Source organism: Hyla sarda, chromosome 6, assembly GCF_029499605.1.
Source record: "Hyla sarda isolate aHylSar1 chromosome 6, aHylSar1.hap1, whole genome shotgun sequence".
NCBI classification, from domain to species: domain Eukaryota; kingdom Metazoa; phylum Chordata; class Amphibia; order Anura; family Hylidae; genus Hyla; species Hyla sarda.
In genome coordinates this window covers 85,898,746-85,923,921 of record NC_079194.1, presented here as the reverse complement: position 1 = coordinate 85,923,921, position 25,176 = coordinate 85,898,746, and the positions used below count along the sequence as shown (strand labels likewise).

Below are 25,176 nucleotides of genomic sequence, written 5' to 3'. Positions count from 1 at the left end.
TTCTGATCCGGATCACAATGTCAGTGTTTTCAGAACATTGTTGGAATTCTAACCAATGACAGATGAGTCAGGATCGGCTTTCTATAATGCGCCATTAACAGGGAAACTAACAGCATCCTCCAGACGACTGTGACAACTTGATTGTTCGTAGGTAATTTCACAACAAGAAGGGAATCTTTATTTAAAGGATATGTCAAGCTATAAAAATGGCTTAAATATCTACAGCTGTCAAGGTACCAGCTGTATCCCAATATACCCTAATGTTCGCTGCCACTCTAACTGCACATCATGCATATGGTAATGGGGAACGCTGCGAAGCGTGGAAATATCTACTGATAGACATTAGGTGGGGGAAGCGTATGCTATTCAGGAGCCTGGCGTGTGGGGTGGGGGCATAAGATGCACTTTAAAGGGGTATTCCGCTAAAAAAAAATAAAGTTTTCAAATCAGCTGGTTCCAGAAACTTATACAGATTTGTAAATTACTTCTATTTAAAAATCTTAAAGGGGTTATCCAGGAAAAAACTTTATTTTCTATATCAACTGGCTTAAGAAAGTTAAACAGATTTGTAAATTACATCTATTAAAAAAATCTTAATCCTTTCAGTAATTATGAGCTGCTGAAGTAGAGTTGTTCTTTTCTGTCTAAGTGCTCTCTGATGACATGTCTCGGGAACCGCCCAGTTTAGAAGCAAATCCCCATAGTAAACCTCTTCTACTCTGTGCAGTTCCCGAGACAAGCAGAGATGTCAGCAGCGAGCACTGTTGTCAGACAGAAAACAACAACTCAACTTCAGCAGCTGATAATTATTGAAAGGATTAATATTTTTTAATAGAAGTAATTTACAAATCTGTTTAACTTTCTGGAGCCAGTTGATATAATTTTTTTGGGAATACCCCTTTAACCTTCCAGTATTTATCAGCTGCTGTATGCTCCAGAGAAAGTTGTGTATTTCTTACCAGTCTGACCACAGTGCTCTCTGCTAAATACAGTTCAGAGTAGGAGCAAATCCAAATGGCAAACCTCTCCTGCTCTGGACAGTTTCTGAAACGGACAGAGGTATCAGCAGAGAGCACTGTGGTAAGACTGGAAAGAACTACACAACTTCATCTGGAGCATACAGCATGATATGTACTGCAAGGGTTAAGATTTTTAAATAGAAGTAATTTACACATCTGTATAACTTTCTGGCACCAGTTGATTTGAAAACATTTGTTTTTCCACCAGAGTACCCCTTTAACTCATAGTCACCAGGTTCTCTAATGTATTCTACATATTGTTTATGATAGGTCCATGTTGGAACAATGAGAGGAACAAGCGTTGGGTTTTTAAAACTTCGGAGCGCTGACCCCAGTGCCCATCCATTCATCGACCCAAATTATCTTTCAACAGGTAAGTCAATGTAAAAAAAATGTATTAATTTTCAGGACAAAAGGATTTGAAGGGCCCTAAGGGGACAATTGCTTTTAAGAATCCCTATGCTATAAAAGGGTCCCTTGATGATAAGAATTTCACAGCATTTTACCCCCAGATATCAGCTATAATTTGTGGAAGGGTTCTGTTTCCTTGCAGCACCACTACAGGGGGCGTTTGATATAAACTGGCACTGTGTAATATTTATGTGTAATAGGATAGAATAGGTCCTCCAGAGTGAGAGACGCTCTTTGTGACTGGTCTCTGCTCTGCCCGAGACATAAGGATACTGAGCAAGGGACCCCCTCTATGAATGCAGAATTCCATAGTGGGAAAAATAAAAAAATGGGGTTTCTAAGAAGGACAACTCTTTACTCTGATGGGATAGTAAAAATAAAACATTTTGCAGAAGCAAATCATATAGAATTCCTTACCGATCTGCTCTAGTTTTAAAATCGACAAAATCGATTTGTTTTGTGGGTGAGTAATCCTCTCCCTACTATGTTCTCTCACTAATTCCTGGTTAAAGGGGTACTCCGCCCCTGGCATCTTATCCCCTATCCAAAGGACAGGGGATAAGATGTTAGATCGCCGCGGTCCTGCTGCTGGGGACCCTGGGGATCGCCGCTGCGGCACCCTGCCATCATTACATCATCATTACCGCCGTAATGACGGGCGATACAGGGGCCGGAGCAGCGTGACGTCATGGCTCCGCCCCTCATGACATAACGGCCCGTCCCCTTAATGCAAGTCTATGGCAGGGGTCGTGACGACTGCCACGCCCCTTCCCATAGACGTGTAATGACGGGGGCGAGCCGGGATGTCACGAGCGGCGGAGCCATGACGTCACGCTGCTTCGGCCCCTGTATCGCCCGTCATTACGTGCAGAGCGATCTCGCTCTGCGCAGTAATGATGGCGGGGTGCCGCAGCGGCGATCCCCGGGGGGTGATAGTTTTCAGTAGTATTCTAAGGCTCCTTTTGAATGGGCAGTTAACTCAATATGTGCACCAATCAAGTCCATCGTCCCTTGTTACAGCAAGCCTTTACATGGCCTAACTGTTGTGAGGGAAGGGCTGCAGGAACAATTGCAAGAAAAGCAGCAGAGATGGGATGAGGAATAGCTATGGGAAGAAGGAAAGCCAAAGTAGTGAAATGCTCTGGGCTATGGGTTCTGGCCTTCGTGTGGATGTTACTTTGAAATGTACCACCTGTCTTAACTCAGTTCCAGCCAAGTCCTCTCCTTCATGACACTGGTATTCCCTGATGTTAGTGGCCTCTTTCAGCAGAATAATGTGCCCTGCAGTACTGCAAACATTGTTCAGGAAGTGTTTGAAGATGACAATGTAATGACAGCAGTTGCCATCCGCTGGGGTGTGACATGTCCCAGCACTCACCACCACCAGGCGGCGATCACTGCTTCACTGCCATGCTGGCTAATCTGGGCCTCCTCCTCTAGCCTCTCTCCTGCTTTCTTCTCTATGGCTGCAGTTTCTGGTGTTCCCCATAGGGGCTGCACCCATGCAATAGCTGCAGCTTCAAGGGCCAGTGCATGTGTCTCTAATCTGTCCTTCATCTGCCCCTGCCATGTGTGCCATGGTGACCCTCTTGTGCCTGTATCTAGCTATCTATTCATCCTGCTGCTACCAGTACATCTTTGTGTGTGCTACGTCGTCACCTTTAGGCTGCCTTACCTTCGCTGGGATTTTTACAAAATGTATTTTTGGAGGGGGACTTTTTAGGGGAAACTACCTAATTGGGGGCATGTACCTAATGGGAGATACCTTACCTATCTATTGGGGGCTTCTGCCTACTTACCTTTCTGGGGGATACCTACACTGCCTACCAACTGGGGGCTTGTATCTAATAGGGGGGATTCCCTACCTACATACCTTCTGGGGGCTTACCTACCTGCTGGAGGGTAACTAAATGACCTACCTACCAAATGGTGGCTTTTACTTAATATGGGGGAAACCCTACTAACCTGCTCTATTGGGGGCTTCTACCTGCTTACATACTAGGGGCTACTTATCTTACCAACTGGGGGCTTCGACCTAAAAGGGGGTATCTCCTACCTATCTGCTGGAGGCTTCTATATTTATGATTATGATTGTACAATAATTATTGAATTTTATGTCTTCACAGAAAAGGATGTCATAGATTTCCGCAAGTGTGTGAAGTTGTCAAGAGAGATTTTTGCCCAGAAAGCATTTGAGGAGTTTCGGGGGCCTGAGATCCTACCTGGTCCTAGTGTTCAGACAGACAAAGAAATTGATGCCTTCATCAGGCAGAAATCAGACACCGCATACCACCCATCCTGCACCTGTAAAATGGGACTGCCGAATGACCCCACAGCTGTTGTTGATCCAAACACAAAGGTTATAGGTGTGGAAAATTTAAGGGTTGTTGATGCGTCTATCATGCCAAGTATTGTAAGTGGCAATTTAAATTCCCCCACAATAATGCTGGCAGAGAAGGCTGCTGATATTATTAAGGGCCTCCCTTCACTTGAGGAAAAAAACATTCCAGTGTACAAACCCAAAAGTCTGGAAACTCAACGATAATCCATGTCCTCTTACCATTTCTTACATAGGCATAAGGTGATCAAAGGAACTGGTTCACTAAGAGATTTCTATTCTGCCCACTCAAAAGAACATAAAAATATCTCCTCAAGTCTATTTTTCTGAAAGAGAGAGAATTCAGTTAAAACCAAAATGGCAGCTGCATCCATTCCCGATGATCACATTAAATGGCTGTGTATGTAGTTGTTGTGTACAAACTTGTTTACTTACATCTTTCGAGCTCCTTTCCAAAACCAATTGTACATATGAAGACAAACATTGGCGTCTCAGGTATTGTTATTGTTTTCATGTTTGTTTATGGATTCTGCTTATGAATAGGTGTGAAAAAAAAAAAGAAAGTAAGCAACAAAGAAAGAAAGCAACAAGTAATCGGCTGCAGCCCAAACTGGGAATGTCTTCTACTGGACCTTTGGGGGGGACCATTAATTGTGGCAGGGCCTGGACCCAATGAAGGATACTCTGTTGGGCCATGATGAACCTGTATCTAATAGAGGACACCCCTAGGCTTCTACACACTGGCCCGGATTTATCAAACTGTGTGAGAGAAAAAGTGAAGGGATTTTCCCACAGCAACCAATCACAGCTCAGCTAAGGGGCTCTGGCAAAGTGAAAGCTGAGCTGTGATTGGTTGTTATGGGAAAATCACTCCACTTTTCTCTCTCACACAGTTTGATAAATCTGGGCCACTGTTTGTTGATTTAGGGAAAGAATAACTCCGAAAAAAAGGAATATGATGGAGCATCCCACCATTTTTATTCTGAGTCACAAGGAGGTAAAACTTGGGCCCATATAATTATGTATGTGATACTGTTACAATTGTGTATGGGGTCTAAACCTACTGCTGCAACATTTTACAGGAAGACTCAGCTCCCCATGTTAGCATTAATATAATGTTTATCTCAGCACCAAATAAACATTAGACAAAAGCAATCTCTAGGTTTTGTTGTGATGCCTTGATAACCAAAAGACCATGGTATTGGGCCCAGATTCTCCCCCTACTGCAGGTGTAGCCCAGGGGGATACGTTTCATGTCTCTAGGGGGTAGCACATGGTATGTTCATAGTTAGTAAACCAAGGCCCCCCACATATTGAGACACCAGTGCTATGAATGATGTGCGATCATTGGATTCAGGTTTTTTTAAAGACATTGGAGATTTATCAAAGCCTGGGTAGAAGAACAGCGATGCTGTTGCCCATAGCAACCAATTAGATTGCTTTATTCATTATTTAGAAAAGGCCTCTGAAACATGAAAGCAGCAATCTGATTGGTTAATATGGCCTCTACCCAGGTTTTGATTAATCTCCCCCACTGTGCATGAATTTCCCATTCACAGTAACAGCACTTTGATATAAAACAAGTCAGGACAGAACATACTCCACCCGTAGAAAAGAGGTTTATTGATTCAGCAATGATTTAATTGTTTTCTCTGTGATGATGCCTCATTGTATCTGCACACAAAACCAGTGATAAAACATGTATTTTTCCCAATGAATTATGACCTCATTCAGTACATTAGCTCCACTACGTTATTACTGTCAATGTTTTCTCCGTAGACGACACAATGTCAGATTTTAAAGGTTCAGTCCCATCTATTGATGAAATCCAATGTATGGCTGCCTTTCCTTACAGTGCAACATATAAATGTATTGCCTAAACAGCAATTCCATGAGCTTTATGGAATTTTTCAAGCATGCATCAGAAGATATACTTTTCTATCATCCCATCAACAAGGGCTGGATATTGTAAATGTTTTGGAGTCATTTGCTTGACAAGCATAAACTTCCAATGGTAAGTCCATGATCTGGAATTGCTACTTATGCAGCCTACACTTACAAATCCATGTAGTCGCGTTGCACCCTTAAAGGGGTACTCCGGCGCTTAGACATCTTATCCCCTATCCAAAGGATAGGGGATAAGATGCCTGATTGTGGGGGTCCCGCAGCTGGGGACCCCCATGATCTTGCTTGCCGCACCCTGTTAAAATCAGTCCCCGAAGTGTCCACGCTCTGGGGACTGATTTTAACGGGGTGCGGCGTGCAAGATCACGGGGGTCCCCAGCGCCGGGACCCCCACGATTAGGCATCTTATCCCCTATCCTTTGGACAGGGGATAAGATGTCTAAGTGCCGGAGTACCCCTTTAAAACATCACAATGCTTATAGACTGTGCATGGAGCCTGCAGTATATGGTATACATGTATTTGTGCTAAGACCTGGCTTAAAAACCAAAGCTCTACTAATAGGATGTGTTGTATAGGGAGATGAGTATTATTGTGGATATATGGCCGCCTTTAGCTGTTCTAGTCATCACTGATCTCATATACTGGAATGTCATATAGAATTTGCCGTGTTGGGTGTTAAAACCCTTGAATTCCTATACAATGCTGCTTTGGAATATGACGGAATAAGTGAGAGAATACTATCAACACCAAAGAAACCTTTTATAAGGTTTGAAACAAAATCAGTATAACAAAATGGATTCTGATTTTTTTTTTCTTTTTTTTTAGATAAACTTAAAAAAAATTTTTGGTAAAAGTTTCATTGCAGATTAAAAAGTTTCACAGCTCAACGTCACATGAAAAAAATAACAAGCACTCGGTAATTTCATATCGCACAAATAATTGCATATGTTATGCAGATCTTTTCTGGTTATAATAATGTTCAATTTGACATAAAATATTTGTTTTTCCTTTAAATTTCTTAATAAATTTTGATTTGAAAACTCCTTTTTTCATGTGACTAAGAATATATTGTTCTAGATCTCTATGGAATGGCAGGAAAAAAAATAATAGCATTTTTCATCTTTGTGGAGAACTACATAAAGTCAGAAACCAGTAGATATTGCTGCAGTTCAATTTACCGTAAATGATTACAAAATATAGAACATCTCTTTACAAATACAAATCGTCGTATATTACAGGTCATTTACATAAAACATATTGACTTTATTCTGGGTATCAGTGCATTATTTGCAGCTATTCCAGTGTCATTTGCCCTTAATGTGATAGTCAAAAAAAAAAAGTTGACTATTGAAATGATATATTCTCTATGTAAAGGTAACTTTACATTATACAGGGGTGATCATTCTGGACCATATGTTATGAGTCCATCCTATGTGGACCCACAACCTGGCTCTATAGGGTGAGACTGCAGAAGACAAAGGGGCCTGAGCGCCGCTGGTAAAGACGGAAGTGACCAGATCTGATATGATGTGTATGGCTGAGGGTAATGACGAGGGCATTTTGATTGTCATCACCATATATCACATATTTGCATCACTGATTCAGGTGCAACATGCGGCATACTGTTCATTTATAACACAATATGGTTTGACCATCATCCGCCATCACTTAGAACTCCAGTTCTTGAGCCGTTGTGTCCGTATACACACGCCATCCTCCGATACCTGGCTAGTGGGAGCTGTAGTCTACCAACAACAAACGTGCCAGGAAGCTGCTCCGTACTCTTATCCATGCATCCATGGCTTGTTCTGTCACACAAAGCTTGACTGGTCAGTCCTCCCATGTAGTGCCATCCTTCATTGATTGAGAGGCACTTTTTATGTTTTATAGAATTCTAAGTGTTTTTGTTTTTTTAAATACTATAATGTTGTTATACAAATCATTTCATCAGCTAGATCTTCCTCATATTTATTGGTGTCCGGTTCCTCATCGCTGTACCCAGGACCAAAGTCTTGAAGATCATAGTCTCTCCTACTTAGGATGGGGAACATATCGCCCCCTGCTGTCCCATTACGAATGCTGCCATTGAGGAGATTACTGGCTGCGCTCTCCATCTCATCAATAGTCATGTCACAAGCATCAGCAATTTCATGTTTTGTGGCTGATACAAATTTAGGATCCCGGGCGTATCTTCCCAAACCCTCTGAGATTAGCACCTAGACCGGAGAAGAGGGGATTACATGAGAATAGTGAAGACAGAAATGGGGTATCAAAGAAAGCAATCCCATCCCAAAATAGGAAAGAACCTACTGATATCAAATACTTTGAGTAAATGAGTACAAGAGAGTGGAACAGGTTACAATAGATTACAACACCTATTGTCTACCACCTCTGCTTTACTATTTTCTTCGTTTTATCTTTCTGCTCAAGTGTAGCTGTCTTATGCTATCTGACAACCAGTATGTACTTTGAGTTAAAAGGGTTATTCAGCCTATAATATTTGACAGCCTACTCTATGAACCAACTCATGACCTGTACTCAAGCTCTATGGCGTTAGAAGAGAATAGCTGATCTAAACATTACTGGGGGACTTACAGCTTCCACAAGGCTATCCGCACTCCGCTGTTTGTCGCTCTGTTTGTTCCGGAAGTCATTGGGCACAGTCAGGTTGGATTGTGTAAAGGTCCTATATGAAATATCTGTGTCATCGGTGTACCATGAGCTTCTCTCCAAGGACGGGAGACTCCCATTCATTTGCTCCTTAGACTCCGCACGATCTACCCGGATGAGGGGGGTGTAGAATGGGGTACGATCCCTGTGGTTTGGAGTTGCCGGAGGAGTGGCCCAAGACCGAGTAGAGCGACATGGTGAATGTTTCTGAGCTTTGCTGGAGTCCAGACCAGCCACCGCCATAATCTGAAAGAATGAATAATTCATTAATACAACATAATGTGAGGCTCAAACTGAGGAGAACAAAAGTGGCTCCTGTGACTAACAGGACAGACTGCGATCGCTTAATGGTGTCTGTCTGTTATGATAGGACTTTACTAAGCTTCACATTGACTTTAGTATCCTCCATGTTTTCAGGCTTTCTGCTTTTATGTATATTCTACTAGCAATGACCATTCTGTTGTATACAAACCAAGATCTGGGTAACCAAGCTACTTGTAAGATTAGCATCAGATTCTCATGGACAATGATAAATCACTGCACACAGAAAGTAATGGAGGCATAAATGCGCATCTCGCTGTCACAATTGGATACTGCATATTCCCATAGAAACAGGTGTTACCCCCTTTTGGCTGTCCAGACATGCTGGGAGTTATAGTGTTCAACAACTGGAGGCACAATGGTTTGGAAACACTGGTCTAAATGGTCAGATTTAGAGTCAGGAAGGGTTTGTTTTTCCCCTAATTGGGGAAAATTGGCTTCTACCTCGTTGGGGTTTGTCTTCCTCTGGATCAACACTGGTCGGTAATATGCTGAACTGGATGGATGCTTTCTTTCAGCCGTATAGAGTATGGGGGGGATTTATCAAAACCTGTGCAGAGGAAAGCTTGCCCATTTGCCCATAGCAACCAATCAGCTTGCTTCTTTCATTTTTATAAAGGCCTCTGCAAAATGAAAGAATCAATCTAATTGGTTGCTATGGGCAACTGGACAACTTTTCCTCTGCCCAGGTTTTGATAAGTCTCCCCCTATATTACTCAGGTATGAACCTGAAGGTCATCTGATACACACACAATGTACCAGAAAGTTGCACAACCTGTACCTGCCATTAATTGCCATTTTTTCTATTTATTGGCAGATTATATTATTACGTGGAGGTTCACCAAGCATTGGCGCCATAAGAGCCTCTACTGTCCCTCTGCACAGCGGTATTATTAATTGTTTATGGTAGGAAAGGGGCTCTATTCTGCATTGGGGCCCAGAAGCATTAAGTATTAAGTGGTGATAACATTCTCGCTCATCAAGGAGGTATAGAAAAGATTTCACCACAGTACAGCATTTTCTCTATTCACATAATTTAATAGTACCAGGTCAGTAGTGTCCATTAATAGACACCAGGGCCGAGCCATGGCATTATGAGACATTAATAAGTTTGATGATGAACTACAGAGCTGAGGACACAGATCTCATTACACAGCCCTACTACAGGGTGAATGGGTTGTGTCACAAGGGAAGACGGTAATTTGGTAGGATGGATGGAGAAGAGATTGAAGAATCGTACTTCATTAATAAGAGAAACCAGGACTGGGCTCAGGATATATGACGTGTGAGAGTCTTAAGAATATGGAGACTTCTACTGCGCAGCATTACTTACATATACTGGGAAATGTCACCATAATTGAGCATGTCATATGGCTCTAGAAAATGGAAATGCAGCTTTACTGTGAGGTTGATGCATGCACAAATGTCATTTTACATTTAAAGGGGTACTTTACTTAATGAAAACTTATCCCCTATCCTAAGGTGTCTGATTACGGGTTGTCCAGCTGCTGGGAACTCCAAGCCCCCCCAACAATCCCCACCATGCAATTTCCAGTAAGAGTCCCTGTTTCTCACCTCTTCGTCCATGGTCCGTCGCTTCTCGCCAGCGTGCTCCCCCCCCCCCCCCCCCACCCTGAAGAGTAAAAGAGTAATGATGGCCCACTCACCCAATCACCAGGAAATATGGGACCCTATACAGGAGTTCATGGGGCGGGGGTTGTCCCTGCGGTTAGACTCCATGCAATTTGGCACTTCACTTTATAGAGTGTAAGTGTCTTTTAAATGTAGTGACATCGCATCATACATTCCTGGCAACATAGGAACTTGTGTTCCTATGTTCATGTGCTGCCTCCTGAATATAATCTCCTTTCCCCCTACCTTTAGCTTGCCAATTATCAGCATCTTCAGTAGTTTACTACTTAGACCAAGGCTACTTTTGTTATGTAACCCCTGCCTTGTTGTGATTCTACCATCCTTTCAGCTCATATAGCACCTTGCAAAGCCAGCGCCTTAATAACTTCTTCTTCCATCACTAGCCATCTAGCTTGTGTCTTTGGTAAATCATCACCCAGCACAGTTTCAGTGTGTTCCATCCCGTGCACTTTCACCACGATGGCACAGCAAAGAGGAGTAGATGCTGTCATGTAATTGGCCAGACAAGTAAGGAAAAAGGATGTGCCTGTGTGTGTACTGCTAGATTAAAACAGCCCGGCTATTGTCCTGCCCTCCAAAATGGAGAAAATGAGTGTAAAGTTTTGTCCAAGTATTAGTAGGCTTACTTTAGGCAAAAAATTTGCGCCAAGGTTTTGGTGCATTTTTGGCATATGATGAGGCATTTTAGGCCAGAACCCCTCTTGGACAAGTCTTGGACAACATTGGTTTATATGAAATGTATCAAGATTGCCCTGCGCCATAATTCTGCTGCATTTGGAGCCCGAATTAAGGTGCAGAAGCCATAGTAAATGTGGGACAAACTATATTAAAGTGTGGTTAAACATTGCACTGCATAATTACCAAACTTTATGTAAGAGTAAAATACCTCTTTAAGGTTACATTGACATGGATGTACTTTAAGCCCATGTTTTGCCAAATGTACCTGCTGCTGCATTAGATGTAGGGGTAATGCTGTGCGGTGATGAAAAGTTGGGGACAGAGGTATTTCATCCTGACTGCTTTGTCTTCGAAGGCATTCAAAATTAAATGAAGATCTTCTGTTTGCTGCAAAATAGAGAGATAAAGAGACTGAGGCCTTGGTCATTCCATGTACCAGCATTACTCTGTATGGATAATAGAACCGTGTAGCCACCAATCTGTAGACTGCCATTTTTTTTCCACATTCTCCTATGTGGAAGTCTCCTCTGTGGAATCTACTCACATGGCGGAGTTGGAGGCAGTAATCTCCTTCTTGGCGATTTCCTTGATTTATAACATATCTGAGGATCATCTTCTTCAAAGAAGCTGTGCGGATGGTGGTAACCTTTGGGTCGCTCATAGTCTAAGTCACTGGCTGGATACAATGTTGGCTCCTCATACAGTTGTCTGGTTTAAAAAGAAAAAAAAATATTCTGATTAGTTTCTAAAACTAGTAGTAGAAACTCTCCATACTAAAGACCGTGAACCTGCACCTGTCACCAGAAAGCATGGTGTCCTCTTCATAACACTCATCCCCACTGTAGTACTCAGGTTCCCCCAGGTAAGGATCCTCACTGTAGTCCAAGAAGTCAGGATCTTCACGGAAGATGACAGGCATATTCCTTTCTCCAGACTCCGATCTAAGGTAAATAAAGGCAGCAAATCACTGGGACCTTCTACAGCCATACTTACATCAGGATAAGACAAAAAAAAATAACTACAAATGGGATACATGCTAAGGCTTATACAAAAGAGATAGAATGGCCCATGGGAGGGTCCTACATAGGGCCCACATTCTGACATAGTGGAGAGTGAGCCTAAAATTCATCTAGTGGACCCTATTTTGAAACCGTAATACCAGACACAGCCATATGGATAAAAGTGGAGTGGTTTCTCGGTGAAGGTTGATGAAAAAATTATAATCTACATATCACCCTATTAACTTTTGTGAATTGTGTTTCTTTGGATCTAGTTCTATGGAGCGGGTCTCTTATATCATTACTGCCCAGACAGTAAGGCTATGTACACACAATCTATATTTTACATGTGTAATATGCATCCTATTGTTTTCAACTTTGTGAACTGCAATATGAATTTACAAAAAAAAAAGTGAAATGTCACTTTTTGATATGTTTTTAGTGTTTTGTGACGTGGATTAGCATAACTGAATGCAGCTAATCCATGTTCAAAACCGCATCAAAATCCGCAACTTCAGAAAATGAAACATGCAGCAGAAAAATATATGTCATAGCAACTTAGCTAAAAGGAAAACTGTCAGCCCGTTCACCCACACTAAACCTTATACACTGGGTTATAGTGTGGGTGAACGGAGTCCAAAAAGGGGTCACTTACCTAAATATGTCCAGTATGTCCTCCGATATGTCCCCAGAAGATCCTCTGCTGAATTCAGTGAATCGTACTGGGGGGGGGGGTGGGGCTTCATCGGCTCAATTAACATATTTATTGTCTGTGACTCCACATCCCAGTGAAGTGGAATTACTAAGCCCCGCCCCCACTGCGCGATTCAATGAATTCAGCAGAGGATCTTTTAAGGGACATATCTCAGGACCTACTGGACATATTTAAGTAAGTGACCCCTCGTTGGACTCCTGTTCACCCACACTCTAACCTAATGTATAAGGTTTAGTGTGGGTGAACAGGCTGACAGTTTTCCTTTTAAAGGTTTATTTCCATGGCAACTAACATAGATAAACTTGAAGGGCATGTCAAGTTAAATATATTTGCAAATTATATATTTTCCTGCCCTTGTTAAGAGCTCGTTCAGTAGTTTACAGACCATCACTCCAGTCCAGCAGTGGTGGTCAGACTGGTTTCTATATTACCACCACTTCTAGACTGGAGCGGTGGTCTGTAACCTACTGAACAAGTCAACAAGGGAAGGAAAGAAGCAGGAATATCAGGAGAAAAAGGCAAATTTGGTAAATTAATGTATTTACAAAAATATTTAACTTGACGTGTCCTACAAGTTTAACTAAATAAGCTGAGATGGAAATAACCTTTCAGGCTTTGTTCACAGGATGCGGCTTATTAGCAGTACTTTTGCCCACAATGTCCAAAATAGCAGTAGAAATTGGACATTTTACTGTGACTATGCAAATAGTGTCAAATGTGCCATTTCGGTCATCCATAGTAAAAACGCATGCGCTAAATAGCTTCAGTACTGTCAATTAGCCACAACATGTGAGCACAGCCTCGGGGGGGAGATCACACCTATCTAACAAGGAGAATGGAAATGCCCATATGTCAAACATTTCCAGGAGGAATAAAAGAGGAACAGCACAATGAGGAGTCCTAAAGAAGATGCTAGAGCATTGTTATTTCATGTGGAATGTAAGTGGTTTTTATAACTGATGTTTAAGGAGAAGCAACAGGTCTTCAAGGCCGAATTCATATGAGCATAATATGAGCATTTTTTGTGCCCCAATATGGCTGCAAGTCCCCGTCCAACCATGAGTGTAATGACCTGTATTATGTTCATATGAATCTGGCCTTAGAGGAAATGTTCCCAGCTCAACCAGTGATCCTTTTCCATTACTGACTTTGTAAGTGCAACTTTCCAAAACTTCAACTATTTGCAATTGCAGTTTATGTTAGTAAATGAGAATTAGGTATAATCATATACAAGGGATGTGATCAGCATTAGGACAAAGTTCTGACTTGTAGTGAGTAGTATACAGTATATACAACAGACAGCATGCAGACATATAGCTGGGCATGTAATAACTATTGGTCCTCGCATATATTGTATGGCACAAGCAGCTATCTCACCCACAGACACAGAGGAACATACCTAATATAACTCTCATAATAGCGGGTCCTATCCGGGAAAGCCATACAAATATGGGAAGATATTTATTAGACAGAGAATAAATATCAGTTATTACATTACTAGACAACACAATGTGGGACAAAAGCAGTGACAGAGAATTCCCACCAACCTGTAGAGAGTCTAAGAAGAGACAGATTAACACGTCATGCAAATAGTGGCATTCATAAAACAGTGTTCAGCTTCTTAAAGGGAACCTGTCATCACTTTCATGCTGCCTGAACCACAAGTCATCAGGGTGGTTCCCAGTGGCTTCTCCACACCCCACCAGCCTTGACTGATAGACCTTTTTCTATAGCCAAACAAGGAGAAATCCTTTAATCAAGGCTGGTGGGTGGGGAGAAGCCATCGGGGACCCCCTTGATGACTTGTGGTTGAGGCAGCATGAAAGTGTATTCAGATATGACAAGCAATTGATGGTGCTATAACTGGTCTGAACGATGAGGGCAAAAAAAAAACATGCAGGCATATGCCCTCAATCACCCTGGTATCACAAGAGCATATACAATGTATGTGATCACTGCCACCTCTATGGCTTTATTAGAGGGATACACTAAGCAAACTACATGTACTATACCACCTGTGTACATTCAGCTCCTGTACTACCAATTTGTCAAACTACTAAACCTGAACCTATTTATGGTGCTCAGTCTGAATTATGTGTGTCCTAGTGGTGTCTGTATTAGGCCCTGTTCCCATCACATTATTGGCCACTGTCTGACTTGTTGGGAAAAACTGCTAATATATACCTTTAAAGGGGTATTCCAGGATTTGTTTTGACTATGCTACAGGGTCTGTAAAGTTAGTATTATAGTTAGTATTTTAGTTCATAATATAGTGTCTGTTCCTGTATGTGATTTTGACCCCAATATTCATTTTTAACAGCATACAAAATGACTGTTGTCTCAGATTTTTCCCAGGTTGCAATGTGGCCGAGACCTGACTCACTAGTCAGCTTGTCTGCTTCAATGGGTGGAGCGATCGCTTGGTGGGAGAGAGATCAATCTGCAACTAATGCAACAGCTGTAGGCACCCTGATTGAAAACCACAGGTCTTTTGAATGGATGCAGCTCATTTATGTTTCAATGGGTGGGGTGGTTGAGGGAGGAAAATGGAATTATGGGATTTGTAGGCAAAGAAGAAAACTCAAAAAAGAAATACCAGTTCACAAAAAGCTAGCCACAGTGAAGCGCAGATCCTTCCTAAGCATGTCCATTACTGCCTGCCAGGTACGTACTAAAATCACCTTATGGTGGAGAACCCTTTAAAGAAATCCTGCGACATCCCACTGTGTAGACATAAAATTGGACAGTCTGCCCATAGGGTCACATTGTAAAAATATGTACACTGAGTTTTAAACTAACTAATATATACTGGCCAGAGTAAGGCCAAAAGTATACTATTTTGTCCTCCATTGGATTAAAAAAGACCCTATATGTGCACTATGTGTAATTTGGGACCTTTCTTGGCTTGCATACCAAACATATATCACTAATGTGATGTGAATATGGCTAAATAGAAGTTACTTTGTGCCCAACAATAGTGCGGTGCTTAGGCAGGCTTGTGTCATTCTGCTTGACATGCTCACATAACTAGGCATATGACAGTTGTGTTGGGCTATTGGGATGAGCGCATGAAGAAGTGATGTTTTTATTTTTTCCTAGCAAAATACTTTAACAGAGATATACCAGATTTGTGTATATATATATATTTCTATATGCGATTCTGCCTATCTTCTCCGTAACAACACTTCCTGCCCCTGTATTCTGTATGACCAGTGTTCTCATAGGGCCACTGTGCATGTTTTCCGTGGACAGCTCTAAAGCCTTGTGTCTGAGCTCTATATAAATCAGTCAAATGTGCTGGAACCATATTGGCAGAAGGAATGATCAGAAAAGCCAAGATTCCGTCCACATCTGCATTGAGGCCACAATGCTTCTGCTGAAACAGTCGCATTACAGAGAGTACTAGTGGCCAACACATCTCAATGACATATTGGGGTCCATCAGGTTCCAGTGAGGTGTCCACTGTCTTAACAGGAAAAACTGCATTGCATGCAGCACTAGTTTTCACATAAACTTCAACAGAATTGTGATGGAGGCTTCAAACACAGATGTGACCAAGGCATTGGCATTTTTTCACGATTGTGAATCAGCGGAACATCTTCTTTCATTCTATAAATAACACCTAGTGGGAGTAAACAGGATTCGTAGCGAGGGTTCACTGTAAAAATGGCATCTGAGCCCTAGTGGGTCACTATGTTAAATACATACATTTCTACCACCTTATCCACAACTTCAATAACTGCTTTGATTTAAGATATGTGGGACTATAATCCTCCCTAAATTCATAAATGAAGAGAAGCAGTAGGGACATCTTTCACACTAGTCTCATCATTCTAATAAACTTCCAACAATAATATTGGGGGAGATTTATCAAAACCTGTGTAGAAGAAGAGTGGTGCAGTTGCCCATGGCAACCAATCAGATTGCTTCTTTCATTTTTCACAGGCCTCTTTAAAAATGAAAGAAGCGCTCTGATTGGTTGCTATGGGCAACTGCACCATTCTTCCTCTGCACAGTTTTTGATAAATCTCCCCCATTATGCGTAGGAACACTCCACTGACTTGTGGTGCATGACAAACAGATTCCCTTTTTGGTGTTCTTTGAATTTGTGTATGATGCACTGCCCCCTCAGGCCTGTGCCAGTTATTACACCGTGTATCAGTATTGCCCAGGTTGTTCCTTTACACAATTATAACAGACACAGTACTACTTAAGATTAACGTTACCTTTTTATACTGGACTTTCGGGGTTTCTGGTAGTCATTTCTAGAGTAAGAGTAGTAACCGTTCTGAGATGTGTGATCATGGACTGACAGACTGGTATGTTTCCCATTCATAGGTTTGAACACATTGGCGTTGTTGAGGTTGGCATTTGTGGAGTTGGATACATGTTTCCCAGAGTATTCATGGTTATGGTGATTGTGATGTATGGAGTTTCCAGTGTGGGAATAGACAGACTTGTCAGTGTCACTGGCAGAACGTATAGATGGTCGCTGCACATGTAGGGGACGCCGGGTAGTATTAGTTTGCTGGTAGGAATCACGTCTGTCATTGGCAACATGATTGACGTGGTTTCCAAACAGACCACCATTTCTCTACAAGTGAAAGAAGAAAAGGTTACAAAAATGCAGGTTATTCTACATGTTACTACTCCAATAGTGTCCACAGCTTCTTAAAGTTGTAGTAGAGGCAGTTATACATATACACATTATACAAAGATTTATTTTTCTAGCATCCAAAATGTTGCAGCTTTAATAATAGTCCATGTGAATCCTTTTCCACTTACTATTTATGTCACTTTTCTCTGTGTCCACACCCCAGTGATGTCACTGACTGGTCTACAGTATAGACACAGCCGAGCTGTCCAGTTTAGAAAACCCCCAAGTTTAGGGAACCCCTGTGCAGGATTCTGACCTCTTGGCTAGACTGTGGAGCATGTACATATTTACTAAAGGACCTATTTTGTCCGGCATTACACAGACAACCTATTACTGTGTCATGCTTGATTTCCCCTAGTAGGTTATACCACAGAATACAGCTGATCACTGCGGGTGTCAACAGGGGAACACTCTGCGGGCTGCTTATAATCAAGGGACCCTACTAAACATCAGGTGCTGTCCAATGCAGAGAACATCTTAAAGAGCCTTTCCTTTGGCTTACCGTACTTCTCAGATCGTAACAAAGAATGAAAGGCACTCCAAGCACTTACCAAGAACTGGTTTTCCTGTTTATAGTGGAAGGGACACTATGTCATCAGTGTAACTGACATATTATTGGTAAAATCCTAGCTGTCCATCTTCTTATATTGTAAGTGTTTGGGTGCATCACCCTAATGTATATGGAAGATAATGATGGCATAGTACCTCCAACAGCAGGAGAAGTACGAGTGAACAGCTAAAATCTGTAAACATGGAATGTATACCAATCCTGCCCTACTATGCCTAAAGGGGTTCTACAGGGAACTGAATTTATCAGACATTTAGGGGGACATTCATCAAAACTTGTTCAGAGGAAAAGTCAACCAGATTGCTTCTTTTATTTTTGAAAAGGCCTCTGAAAAATAAAAGAAGCAACCTGATTGGTCGCTATGGACAACTGGTCAACTTTTCCTCTGCCCAGGTCTTGCTGAATCTCCCTCCTTAGCCCCTATCCACAAGATTGGGATAAGTGTCTGATCGTGGTGGTCCAACCAATGGGACCCCTGCAATCTCCTGTATGGGGCCCTGGTTACTTAAACGTCCTTCGCATGCTTCGGCCCCACCTTTCTGGACAAGGGTAAGTGACGTCCCACTCAGCCAATCACCAGCTGAGGAGGAACATCATTGTGGCCAGTGATTGGCTGAGTGGGCCGCCACATGCTTACATCCAAGAAGGTGGGGGAAGGAGCACGATGAGGTTGGGCAAGTAGCCAGAGCCTCGTACAGGAGATCAGTTCCTTATCCACAGGTTAGAGGATAAATGTCTAAAACATTTCGTTTTCTGGACATATGAGGTGGACATTGTTTCCAATTCAGGCTGTTCTGCTTCCTTGTAAAGTTGTTAGTGATGCTGACAGATAGTTACCCTGTATATATCTTCTTCTTCCTCCTCATGGTTGTTTTCCTCCGGCTCATCATCTTGCAGGTCACATGATATTGCTCGGCGGATTTCAGGGCCGATGTCATGAAGTGTTCTCAGGCCAGCCTGGATAACAAGTAACACAACTCAAGATGTATCCATAATAAAGACACATCACAGCAGCAACATAGTCACGGAACATACAATAGTGAAGATGGTTAACAGCTTAGTATATTTACATAATACTCTTCTACTACATACAGTCATGGCCGTAAATGTTGGCACCCCTGACATAGAAAATGAAGTATTTCTCACAGAAAAGGATTGCAGTAACACATGTTTTGCTATACACATGTTTATTCCCTTTGTGTGTATTGGAACTAAACCAAAAAAGGGAGGAAAAAAAAGCAAATTGGACATAATGTCACACCAAACTCCAAAAATGGTCTGGACAAAATTATTGGCACCCTTTCAAAGTTATGGAAAAATAAGATTGTTTCAAGCATGTGATGTTCCTTTAAGCTCACCTGGGGCAAGTAACAGGTGTGGGAAATATAAAAATCACACCTGAAAGCAGATAAAAAACAAGAGAAATTCACTTATTCTTTGCATTGTGTGTCTGTGTGTGCCACACTAAGCATAGACAACAGAAAGAGGAGAAGAGAACTGTCTGAGGACTTGAGAACCAAAATTGTGGAAAAATATCAACAATCTCAAGGTTACAAATCATCTCCAGAGATCTAGATTTGCCTTTGTCCACAGTGCGCAACATTATCAAGAAGTTTGCAACCCATGGCACTGTAGCTAATCTCCCTGGGCGTGGATGGAAGAGAAAAATTGATGAAAGGTGTCAATGCAGGATAGTCTGGATGGTGGATAAGCAGCCCCAAACAAGTTCCAAAGATATTCAAGCTGTCCTGCAGGCTCAGGGAGCATCAGCGAAATGAAATGAAACGCTATGGCAGAAGACCCAGGAGGACCCCACTGCTGGCACAGAGACATAAAAAAGCAAGACTACATTTTGCCAAAATGAACTTGAGTAAGCCAAAATCCTTCTGGGAAAACATCTTGTGGACAGATGAGGCCAAGATAGAGCTTTTTGGTAAAGCACATCCTTCTACTGTTTACCAAAAATGGAATGAGGCCTACAAAGAAAAGTACACAGTACCTACAGTGAAATATGGTGGAGGGTCAATGATGTTTTGGGGTTGTTTTGCTGCCTCTGGCACTGGGTGCCTTGAATGTGTGCAAGGCATCATGAAATATGAGGATTACCAACAGATTTTGGGTCGCACTGTACAGCCCAGAGTCAGAAAGCTGGGTTTGCGTCCGAGATCTTGGGTTTTCCAGCAGGACAATGACCCCAAACATACGTCAAAAAGCACCCAGAAATGGATGGCAACAAAGCGCTGGAGAGTTCTGAAGTGGCCAGCAATGAGCCCAGATCTAAATCCCATTGAACACCTGTGGAGAGATCTTAAAATTTGCTGTTGGGAAAAGGCACCCTTCCAAAAAGAAAGACCTGGAGCAGTTTGCAAAGGAAGAGTGGTCCAACATTCCGGCTGAGAGGTGTAAGAAGCTTATTGATGTTATAGGAAGCGACTGATTTCAGTTATTTTTTCCAAAGGGTGTGCAACCAAATATTAAGTTAAGGGGGCCAATAATTTTGTCCAGCCCATATGTCCAATTTGTTTTTCTCCCTTTTCTGGTTTAGTTCCAATACACACAAAGGGAATAAACATGTGTATAGCAAAACGTGTTACTGCAATCCTTTTCTGCAAACAATACTTCAAATTTCAGGGGTGCCAACATTTACAGCCATGACTGTATATTATACTGAACTCATCTTAGAGAAACAGGTGTGCACAGCAAGAGGCCTATTATGTTATCAAATCTTAAAATGAAGTCACTTGCTTTGCATTTTTAGGAAATGTCTATTGTCCATTTTTATATATTTACATAACATTCGTACAGTTACATCAAACCCTTATAATTTACTTTCTAATCTTGAGGATCACAAATGAAATGTATTTGGAAAGATGTATTAAGATTTCCTGCTGAAAACAAACTGAGCCCACTATCTGACACTCAATAAACATATTTAACCAGGACCAAAACTACACATGTTCTGCAGTTTACACTCTTATTTACCTCAGTAATGCTTAATGTCCATCTCACCTGTTCTAAAATAAAACAGACTAAGGAAAGCCAGAAGTCGGGGTTTTATCCAGAACACAGTTACAAGAAAAAGTAAGTATACTTAGCTTAATTTCTGCATTGGTTACTAATAAAATGTGGTATGATTGTTATCCAATTCACAATTTTATGGATATTTACATTGTGTTTCTCTATAACTCATAACTAGTTGTAACATTTGTGGCTTTTTTTGAGCACAATGAGTAAACATCCACAGTGCAAGGAGAAAATAAGGGTACCCCTGTATTAATGACCGCTCCAGGAGCGAATTAGCAAAAAGGTGATCAGTTAGGAGATTAGATTAGAAGTGCAGGTTCCACAGGTGCTTTGCCTTTAAAATAAAACCATAGTGTGAACTATGCAAACTAATTTCAGAATATGTGTTACAGAGATGCATGAAGCAGGAAAAATCCACTAATGCAAAGACTGGAGTGTACATTATCTCCTTTAAACATATTGGGGGAGATTTATCAAAACCTGGGCAGAGGAAAAGTTGCCTAGTTGCCCATAGCAACCAATCAGATCGCTTCTTTCATTTTGCAGAGGCCTTGTTAAAAATGAAAGAAGAAATCTGATTGGTTGCTATGGGCAACTGGGCAACTTTTCCTCTGCCCAGGTTTTGATAAATCTCCCCCATTGTCTGCAGGAGGAGGAAATTCTGACCCATTTTTACCACCCAGGAGTGGGCAACCTATTCATTTTACACTGAGCACTATACAGAAATATTAGCGCTATTGGAAAAAATGCCAGGGTTGAAGGTGCGATCCACAGCCATGTATGACAATACAGTTCTGGTATTGTACAAAAGATTCTTAATTCAGCCAACATCAGACGCGTTTCAGAACGGCACGTCCCTTTCTCAATGACAAAAATGGCTTTGGCAAACATAGGTAACTTGTCCACTATTTAAAAAAGAAAAGGCGCGCAGGTTAATCCTGATTGACAGGTCGCCCAATGTGAACGGCGCTTCTACACAGGAAGCACATATCCGTGACGTATTCTCAACTAAAAGCATGTATAAAAGAAAAATATTCTAAAAAGAAAAATATGAATAAAGTGATTTCATATTTAGTCTATCTTTTTACTGTGTGGTATTAGTAGATGTATTAATACTGTGCATAGTTATTCACGAATGCCCGGCTGTATGAACTTCATGGTCATCATTTTCACTGTTGGGATGTACATTCATTCCATATTTTTTTTTATAGGGGTGGTTGAACAGGTAGCTGTATACAGTCTTCTCTTAATGTTCTCTGTGATATATTAGGGGATCCCGACTGCGGTCTTTCACGGGCGCTGCAAATATAATAGCGCATGCGCAGTGGGGCCCCGAGTACCGGGACTATGACAGCAAAATCCAAGATTTTACTTTAACTGCAATCGAACAAATAGCTGAAGATACAGATGATCTCTTCAGTAAACTCTGTAAACGTGATTCTAGGACTGAATGAATGCCTGGATAATGTATAACCAATCTCAGCCTTCCACGAATTATATCCTCCCAAGCTCATAACAACAAGGAGAGATATGTATAAACTTCAGGCTACACACTGATCAATCATATTCCTTCAGTCCAATTCCCTATTCAGATCCATTTCTCATATGCCATCAGTGGATGACAAATATTCACTTAATAATCATATTAATGAAGATTACTGACTGCAATACCTCCATACAATATACCAAGTCATCATCTTCTGTTCCTCTTTAAATGAAGATCTCTTCAACAGATATCTGGAGTATCGTACTATGGCCATCGCAAGCGCAATGCCAGTACGAGCTGTCATAGTCCCAGACCTTGGGGCCCCACTGCGCATGTGCTATTATATTTGCAGCGCCTGTGAAAGCCTGCAATCGGGATCCCCTAATATATCACAGAGAACATTAAGAGAAGACTGTATACAGCTACCTGTTCAACCACCCCTATTAAAAAATATGGAATGAATGTACATCCCAACAGTGAAAATGATGACTATGGAGTTCATACAGCCGGGCATTCACGAATAACTATGCACAGTATTAATACATGCACTAATACCACACAGTAAAATGATAGAGTAAATATGAAATCACTTTATTCATATTTTACGTTTTAGAATATTTTTCTTTTATACATGCTTTTAGTTGAGAATACGTCACTGATATGTGCTTCCTGTGTAGAAGCGCTGTTCACATTGGGCGGCCTGTCAATCAGGATTAACCTGCGCGCCCTTTTCTGTTTTAAATAGTGGACATGTTATCTATGTTTGCCAAAGCCATTTTTGTAATTGAGAAAGGGACGTGCCGTCCCGAAATGCATCTGATGTTGGCTGAATAAAGAATCTTTTGTACAACACCAGGTCTGTATTGTCATACATCGCTGCGGATCGCACCTTCAATCCCCGGCATTTTTTCCAATAGTGCTGCTATTTCTATATCTACTACAATCAGCTGGAACGTCCAGGACCTGATGCACCGCAAAACACATATAAGGGTCTGCAAAGTGGTTGTGTCTTCTAAGTTGTAACACATCCCAGAGAGGCGAGTACAAAATCTCACCACCCTGCTTATCCACAACTATATACCACTGTCTCAGACGTACTGTCCCATGGGAGTCTCTGCCTTTTATTTTTCTCTATAGTGCTACACTGAAAACTATGGGCAATTCCGAAAGAACCAAAGGTCACAGAAAAAGTACTACAGAGGATTATGCAGACTGTAAAAACCTACATTTATGTGTCTACTATTACAAAAACACTGAATAACAATGGTGTCCATGGAAGGGTACCACAAAGGAAATCACTGCTGTCCAAAAAAATCTATTCCGTTTCAGCTACCGTATATCAGATGAGATAAAAGTAAAACCTTTTACCACAAATACACAACAATATTTCTAGTGTTTATTGTTTTTCCTCCAAACATAATCTCCTCCCAACTGTAAAGCATAGTGGAAGTATCATGGTTTGTGGCTGCTTTGCTTCTTCAGGACCAGTGCACCTTGTGATCACTGAAAGAACGATGAAGTTGAAGGTGTATCAAAACATTTCACAGGAGAATGTAAAGGCCTAAAGCCTACGAGACACTGAGTGATGCTACAAGACAATGACCCAAAGCGCCCAAATCAACTAAAGAATAGTGGATAAACCTAATAACTTTTAATAGTGGATAAACTATTTAGGGGAGATTTATCACTGAGCTGTTTTGTATATCAATTTTCAAGTCAGTCTTTTTGGCGGACATGCTCATAATTTAACATATAGTCTCACAATGTGTAATAAATAATAAAGTCCATCAAAATTTGAGCAGAGCGCATGCGCCTAAAGATTTTACCCAGCTCTCGTGAAAAGCTCTCACATCAAGAGGACGGGTAAAATCTTTGGGCACATGCGCTCCGCAGACAGAGCCCTGAGCCCATGGGAAATGTGACTCCACTTCACTAGGACATGGAGTTGAAGGTAATGAATATGCTAAGTATGGGGGCGGGCTTAGGACGTTCACTCCAGGAGGCAGACGGACGACTGTGGCCCAACCTCAAAGATCCTTGGACCAAAGAGCGGAACTTTACAGGTTCATAACTCAGCCACCAGTGGACAAAAATAAGTAAGTGACCCCTGTATGGACTCCTGTTCACTAACACTGTAACCCAGTGAATTGGGTTTAGTGTGGGTGAACTGGCTTGCAGTTTTACTTTAAATGATTTCACAACACCATTTCTCACATTCTAAAGCAGGTTTCTAGAGTGCCACTAAGGGTGGTCTATGTTTGAAAGTTTGTTAAAGCATTGCATTGTAATTTTACATATTTAAAAAAAAATTGCAAATTATAATTAATAACCACTGAATGTGGAATACAAAGACAATTTTTCAGAACTCACATATTGTAAGTTTAAAAACACCATTGCTAAAAATGTATGTAAATAAAAAACATGCTAAATAGACCACTAACAAGTAAAAAAAAAAAAAATTCATTAATCTCCCGTTTGTGTTTTGGAATGGCTTAGTCAGAGTGTTTAACTTTAACCCTTCCTAGCTGTGGCTTAGCCTGAAGAGGGCTGTGCTGATGAGCTGAAACACATTTTTGAAGTCAAAGTTGTGCAAAACTTTTTTACAGTCATAGGAAATGTTTAATGCAGGTGATTGCTGCTAAAGAGAAATCTACAAGTTATTAAATATTAAAGGGTTAATTACTTTTTCTCCCTACACTGTGCATGTTTACTCGTTTCCATGAACAGTACAA

The 25,176-nt window shown here is 41.4% G+C and overlaps 2 protein-coding genes across 19 annotated transcripts in view; one reads left to right on the top strand and one right to left on the bottom strand.

The window, feature by feature from the left end:
* The window catches only part of CHDH (choline dehydrogenase), a 31,422-nt gene extending 25,506 nt beyond the window's left edge, over positions 1-5,916 (top strand). For both annotated transcript variants that reach the window (XM_056524377.1, XM_056524376.1), the window contains 2 exons: positions 1,290-1,392; positions 3,557-5,916. In XM_056524377.1, coding sequence (XP_056380352.1) covers positions 1,290-1,392; positions 3,557-3,975 — 522 coding nt within the window. In that variant the 3' untranslated portion in view covers positions 3,976-5,916. The remainder of the gene's footprint in view (positions 1-1,289; positions 1,393-3,556) is intronic.
* A 172-nt stretch (positions 5,917-6,088) lies between these two features.
* Positions 6,089-25,176, bottom strand: part of CACNA1D (calcium voltage-gated channel subunit alpha1 D) — a 453,220-nt gene continuing 434,132 nt past the window's right edge. For 15 of the 17 annotated variants that reach the window (XM_056524370.1, XM_056524364.1, XM_056524357.1 and 12 more), the window contains 8 exons: positions 18,772-18,891; positions 16,936-17,303; positions 14,109-14,135; positions 11,791-11,937; positions 11,541-11,704; positions 11,262-11,383; positions 8,270-8,590; positions 6,089-7,890 (listed from right to left, as the gene is read on the bottom strand). In XM_056524370.1, the coding sequence (XP_056380345.1) occupies positions 7,594-7,890; positions 8,270-8,590; positions 11,262-11,383; positions 11,541-11,704; positions 11,791-11,937; positions 14,109-14,135; positions 16,936-17,303; positions 18,772-18,891 (1,566 nt within the window). In that variant the 3' untranslated portion in view covers positions 6,089-7,593. The remainder of the gene's footprint in view (positions 7,891-8,269; positions 8,591-11,261; positions 11,384-11,540; positions 11,705-11,790; positions 11,938-14,108; positions 14,136-16,935; positions 17,304-18,771; positions 18,892-25,176) is intronic. The other 2 variants (XM_056524368.1, XM_056524361.1) reach the window with 1 other exon arrangement.